The 6,633-nt window shown below is 41.1% G+C and overlaps 1 protein-coding gene across 1 annotated transcript in view; it reads right to left on the reverse strand.

Moving 5' to 3' along the window:
* Positions 1 to 1,681: 1,681 nt before the first annotated feature.
* cttnbp2nla (CTTNBP2 N-terminal like a) overlaps positions 1,682 to 6,633 on the reverse strand; it is a 15,257-nt gene continuing 10,305 nt past the window's right edge. Inside the window, exons 3-7 of the mRNA XM_005740015.1 lie at positions 4,632 to 4,865; positions 4,062 to 4,169; positions 3,721 to 3,909; positions 3,463 to 3,633; positions 1,682 to 3,332 (exon numbers count right to left, since the gene is read on the reverse strand). Of these exons, the coding sequence (XP_005740072.1) occupies positions 2,397 to 3,332; positions 3,463 to 3,633; positions 3,721 to 3,909; positions 4,062 to 4,169; positions 4,632 to 4,865 (1,638 nt within the window). The 3' untranslated portion in view covers positions 1,682 to 2,396. The remainder of the gene's footprint in view (positions 3,333 to 3,462; positions 3,634 to 3,720; positions 3,910 to 4,061; positions 4,170 to 4,631; positions 4,866 to 6,633) is intronic.

Consider the following 6,633-nt stretch of genomic DNA (forward strand, 5'->3'; position numbering starts at 1 on the left):
TTTACAGCTATATTTATGTAAAAGTACAATGTAGAAATTGATTTAAAAATCTGATTCCATTCACAACTCAGCAAAGGCACCTGTGGCTTCTTATCAAGCACTGACCTCTGGTGGACACTGTTTGGCAGTACAATATTGAAAACATAAAAAGAAGCCACAACGTTTAAAATTACCTGTGTAATATTGTATGATATGAAGTTAAGTCCAGTAATTCTATTCACTGTGATGAACTGTGTTGGATTGTTAGACTATGTTTTTCAGAGTTGATTTGATGCAGTGTTTGCTTGCTCTCAAGCACATCATTCCCAAAACAAAACAACATTTTTTCCTCTTTTCCTGCTCAAGACAACACACTCACGTTTCTTCAAGACAACAGAACAACAGAGCAAATAACAGAATGATCAAAAAGATAACAGACATAAAGATGCACTGATACAGACGAGTGTCTTATGGGAAATAGACATTAAAAACTCTGTTTATTAAAGTAGTTTAATCGGACTAAAGGTTTGCTACATGCTCTGTCAACACAGACAGCAGCTTGTAAATGTAATTTTGAAACAGTTGACCCCTTGGTGCACAGTCACGCGAGCTGCCTGACACTGAGATGTTGGGAGCGGATCCTCGGGGTTTGGCAGGGTGGGGCCTGTATGCATGAAGCCTGATTGGATTGGGATCTCAGGGATTTAGAGGTCAGGTCAGCACCTTGGGCTCAATGTCATTTTTCTCAGGCTGTTCCTGAACAATTTTTGCAACAACTGCTTTTTTAAGAGGTGCATCGTGTTTTATGTACTGCTTTATGTTACAGCGCATGTCCAATTTTGGATTTTTTTGTTTTATATAGTATCCATTCACTACTTTGTTTGGTATACCAGTGCTAATTAATGCAAATATAAGTATAAACAGCCAATAACATGGCAACAACCTAGTGCTTGTAGACATGGTCAGTACAGCTTGCTGAAGTTCAAACTGAGCATCAGAATGAGGAAGAAAGGTGATTTGAGGGAGTTTGAATGGTTACAATTTCCCACACATGCATCTCTAGAGTTTTCAGATAATTGTCTGAGAAAAAAAAGAAAGAAATATCTGTTACATCCAAGGTATGTGGAAAAGCATTCTTTGGTTGCACAGCGCGTCACATCTTGAAGCAGAAGGGCTATGGCATTAGAGGGCCACAGCATGCAACACTCCTGTTACATGCTAACCACAGGAAACTGAGATTACAATTCACACTCTGGCTAACCCAAATTGTACAGTAGAAGACTGGCAAAAAATTGCCTGGTCTGATGAGTCCCAATTTGTACTGCAGCATTTGGGTGGTACGGTCAGAGTTTGGCTTAACCAACATGAAAGAATGGACCGTCCTGTCTTGTATCAATAGTTCAGGCGACCGGTGGTGGTGCAAGGGTGTAGGGTTATTTTCTTGGTACACTTTGGACTCCATGATACCCACAGGCTATAGTTGTTTCTTAAGTAAATCTGACCTCACTGGTTTTTCCTTATCAAAAGTGAGGAATTAATACGATTTATCATATATATATAACACCAAACTGAATGTCCTTTTTTATGTTATTTAAACAAGTTATTGGCAATAATACCTAAAACACTATAATTCCTGTAGGAGGGCTAATAAACAGATGAATGCATGACAAAATTTAGGATATATTTATTAAAGATACCACTTTCCAGCTTAAAAAAAAAAGTACTGTAAAAAATATAATTAAAAACAGAGGAATACCCAGCATGGCAGGATGCGATATTAATCAAAGCTATGATTGGCTACATTTTTTTCTTATAGTGATTTGTTATAAAGGACAAAGACATGATGATCAGAACAGTTTTTACAACAGCACCTGCATATAACCATCAGAGTCTACATAGTTATTGTAACTACATCATTAAATTAATAGACAACAAAACATGACATTACATTACGGCACCAATCAGATTATTTGTTGTGTTAAAATAAGATGCAGTAATAAGTAAGGACTACTGGGTTTTTAATTAAAAAACAAAAAACAAAAAACACTAGTGCAAACTAAAATGACTCTGTAGCCTACACTGGTCAAAGGTTAAGTTACTGATGATTATTCTTACAATAAAAAGCGACATACTTGAGACAAAATAAATGGAAAGACACTATTAAAAAATTATACATCGTAACAACATAATATGCACCTTATGAAACTTAAACTCAGCTGTAATTGTTCATTACTACCAGCTCTTCATCTACTTCCTACAATAGTGCCCTCGCACGTATTTCAAATAAATCTAATAAATACAAACAGCATAACAGTGTTTGAGGGGTCATTTGTTTAAAAAAAGGAAATGATAAAACTCTGGTTATATACAAGCCTATATCTTATTATGAAATGTGGATGTTGCCACAAGCAGATCGGTTAATTAGATGAAACCACCATGTCCAGTTCTTTAACTCCTTCCTGGCTGGAGGTGAGGCCACAGCTTCCTGCGAGGGGACTATCAGAGAAATGGCTGGGAGACCTGGGCACTGCAGCTGGAGAAGAAGGGGCCTGGGCTAGACCAGGCTTCTTAGGAGGGATTGGTGGAGGGTTGCCCCGCTCTGCCCTGGGAATGGTGGGCGATTTTATTCCTTGGGGAACCATCCCTGCAGCCCTTCCAATGATTGGAGACAAAGGTGCTGCCAGGCTGCGGTAGTCTGTACCAAAGGGTGAGTTGTTCGATGTGGCGAGCTTCGCCGTAGCACTTTGCTGGGCGGTGGTGAAACGTGACAGGACTTGAGTAACTGTGCTGCGGGCAATCTGCTTGACCGGGCTGGCCTCTGACGACGAGGTGACGGCCGCAGGAGAGGGGTCCTTCGGCAAGAGAGGAAGAGCAGGCTGCACAGCCTGGGACTGCGGCTCTGGATCAGGGGTACCCTGAAACTTGTGGCGAGCAGCATGGAAACGTTGATTGATCCCGGCTTGGTAGGGAGACTGAAAGCTTTCTTGATTTGGGCTGGTTGGTGGCCGTTTGGCAAGAACGGGTGAGGCGCAGGGGGAGGAACAAGGAAGAGTTGGAGAAACAGCAGTGGAGGGAGAGAACGATGTTTGGGTCTGAATTGGAGGATTTTCATTTCCATTCTGTGGGTCATGATGCCCGTTAGTCTCTGCTGGACAATGATGACCGTTTGCCTGTGAAGGTGGCTTGTTTCTGTCCTCCTCTATGTCCTCAACCTTAACAGAGTCTACTAATGACTTTCCCGGAGGAACGTTTGTGGCCCACTCCTTTTCTCCTGGCTCAGTTGGAGCTGTAATGGCTCCTCTAGTTTCCTTCATTGTGTTCACTTCCTCCAGCTTCCTCTTGAGCTCTTCTACCTAATTACAAGAAAAATAAAAAGATATGCAGAAATGTGACTCTGCACTAAGATTCCCCTGCTGTAGTAAGTTTATATGAAATTAGAAATTTTGCCAAATGTGCATCCTCCATAGTGATGACTGTGCAAACCTGATGCTGTAGCTGACAACAGTGAGCTTCCTCCTTCTTCAGTCGTGAGCGGAGCTGTTCACGCTCTGTGTCAAACTCAGCCAGCTGCTCCTCCACTCTCGCCTCCATCCTCAGAGCTTTTGTCCTCTCATCCTCCAGTTCTTTTCTAAGAGACTGACAAGTCTCTTTTTCCTACATCAGAAAAAGAAAATCAAAAATCGAATATGCCTAAGCACATACAGGTGCTAGGCAATGATGGGGTTCCAAATGTTTTTATACCTTTTCGAGTTTACGGCTCAGTTCGCTCAGTCGGTGTCCCTCCTCCAGAGCTCTGGCACTGGCCCACTTGCACTCTTTGGCCAAAGCACAGGAGAGCTGTTTGTGCTGAGCCCGCTCGTCCTCTAACTGGTCAGTAATGCGCCGCTGTTCTTTCTCCAGCCGGCGGACCTGACTCCTCTCAAATTCCAGCTAGCAACACAAAGAAGAAAAAATAAATAAATAAAAAATAATCTGAAAATACACTGATTTTCATAAACACACTATGGCTGCTTAAACATCTGAAAATTACTGATTTAGCACATTTTGGACAAATATTTGATGAGTCATCAGTGAGAAGGCACCTGTTGTTGTAAGCGCTCCCTCTCCTTTTCCAGGATATAAGTGACATCATCTCCCTCCGCTGTATCCTCTGCATGCTTCCTCTTTTCCTCCTCCAGGTCTGCAATGACCTGAAGGAAACACAGCAGGGAGACAAAATCTGAGTTTGGCCTGCTAAAAAATAACATTAATACTGATTATCTCTAAAACAGTTAAACAAGTTAAATGGGGCAGCGGCCTCCTGGCCTGGTGGGCTTTGGAGGTACTGCATACGCGGTATTTTACAGAAAAATAAAATCTTTTGAATATGCAACTTTTTTAGTTATAAATAAATAATAAACAACAGTAAATATAATAAATAATATAAATATAAATCATTCGACTGAATATTTGCATTATGAAAAGTCACAAAAACTCATAAAAAGCTATTTTAAAAACCCTCTTTATTCACAGTGCATTACAAACCAGCACTTCACTGGCTACTGCCTCATTTATGTTTTCTTTCTCAAACGCTGAGGATTACTTTTAACTTTTTTCCCCTCCAAATCATCTCATTACCAGCGCTTCTGATTAAGGACAACACGTCCACCCACCCTTCTGTGCCTGCTCTCAGCTGCAGCCAGCTGGGCCAGCATCTTCTCCTGCATTCTCCTGCAGTGGCTCACCACCAGTTTGAGGACCACTAGAGGGTTGGAGGTGGAGGAAGAACAGCCAGCCTCTTTGTCCTGGCCCCCCACAGCCTCACTGTCTCTCTGCAAAGCCTGGAAGGGGTCACTGAGGTTGTACCTTCCATAGCGCTCCTGAATGAATAGCTCTTTACGCTGTGCCTGCAGGGGGGGCGGAGAGAGAGAGAGGAGTCAGCCTTTTTCCACACAATGTTTGTAACTGGGCTGTAGCAACTGTATCAGTTTTCTGGCTTCTCAGACTGATCAGAATCTTAGCTATTATTGCCTTTTTAGAATGGAGGGCAACAAAACTTGGTACACGTTGTTGTTCCTAGAGTATTTAAAAGTAGAATGGGAGGCAGAGCCTTCAGTTTTCAGACCCCTCTTCTGTGGAACCAGCTTCCAGTTTGGATTCGGGAGACAGACACTATCTCTACTTTCAAGATTAGGCTTAAAACTTTCCTTTTTGCTAAAGCATATAGTTAGGGCTGGACCAGGTGACCCTGAATCCTCCCTTAGTTATGCTGCAATAGACGTAGGCTGCCGGGGGATTCCCATGATGCATTGAGTTTTTCCTTTCCAGTCACCTTTCTCACTCACTGTGTGTTAATAGACCTCTCTGCATTAAATCATATCTGTTATTAACCTCTGTCTCTCTTCCACAGCATGTCTTTATCCTGTCTTCCTTCTCTCACCCCAACCGGTTGCAGTAGATGGCCCCGCCCCTCCCTGAGCCTGGTTCTGCTGGAGGTTTCTTCCTGTTAAAAGGGAGTTTTTCCTTCCCACTGTTCCAAAGTGCTTGCTCATAGAGGGTCATATGATTGTTGGGTTTTTCTCTGTATCTATGAAGCACCTTGAGGCAACTTTTGTTGTGATTTGGCGCTATATAAATAAAATTGAATTGAATTGACCTATGAATCATTCCAAGGGAACCTAACTGAAGTAATGAGCCAGTGCTCCGTGTATGCATAACAGACAAATTAACAAAGAACAAATTTTAAATTGTATCTTTAGGCCCTCCGTTATTAGCAGACTGTCACAAAAACACAAACATTTGTTACCACCACTTTAAATGAATGTGCAAAAAAATGCCAAAGATAACAGTTTTACAGGCATAAAACTGTGTTTTTGTGCCAACAATATTAACGATATTAACCAAAGCACTATTATCAGAAAATGTAGCATATCTCGGGTTTTCGTGCAGTGTTTCCTTTAAAGATTTGTGGAGACTGAACGATTGGATGACAAAGAAAGAAGCAACAGGCCTAAAAAACTATCTACACCAAATATCTGAAAGTCATGTCCTTAAGACATTTGGAGGAAGAAAAAAAAGACAAGAGACCTGACACATAATCTAAGAGACGCATCTGGCCTTTAAGTTGATCCATCTATTGTTCGCCGAAGTCTCATCAGAAAAGTCTCAAAGGAAAGGTGGCTGTCAAGAAACCATTTTTAAGGAAGAGAAGCAGGGAGAAAAGATTGAAACACTAGTGGCAACAGGTCTTTTGAAGTGATGAATAAAACCTGAACTTGAAATGCACACAGGACGTACAGAGTATAGATTATTCTTTATAAGTTATTCTTTAACTATCCAGACATGTATTTAACAAGAGTCATTAACCTACTGTGAAGACAATATCTGACTCTGCACCGCTGTATCGTAAGATATTCACTTGACCCTGAGCACTATTTCTAGCATTATATGATATTGGATGACACATATGCCAACACCAGAATATGTATGACAGTAGGGCTGTTCATATAACGATATATATCCAATGACGATATAAAAACGTGTATGTTTCATTTTATGCTATCGTTTGTTTCGTGGTGTCACAAAATAAACTTAACGGCAATATTTTTTCATCGTTTTGATGGTCACTGTAGTGGCTATATTAATTTCTTAAAGTTCTCTCTTTCTCTTATATTT

The sequence above is a fragment of the Pundamilia nyererei genome, unplaced genomic scaffold, assembly GCF_000239375.1.
Source record: "Pundamilia nyererei isolate P.nyererei 1_Seehausen unplaced genomic scaffold, PunNye1.0 scaffold00096, whole genome shotgun sequence".
In the NCBI taxonomy this organism is placed as follows: domain Eukaryota; kingdom Metazoa; phylum Chordata; class Actinopteri; order Cichliformes; family Cichlidae; genus Pundamilia; species Pundamilia nyererei.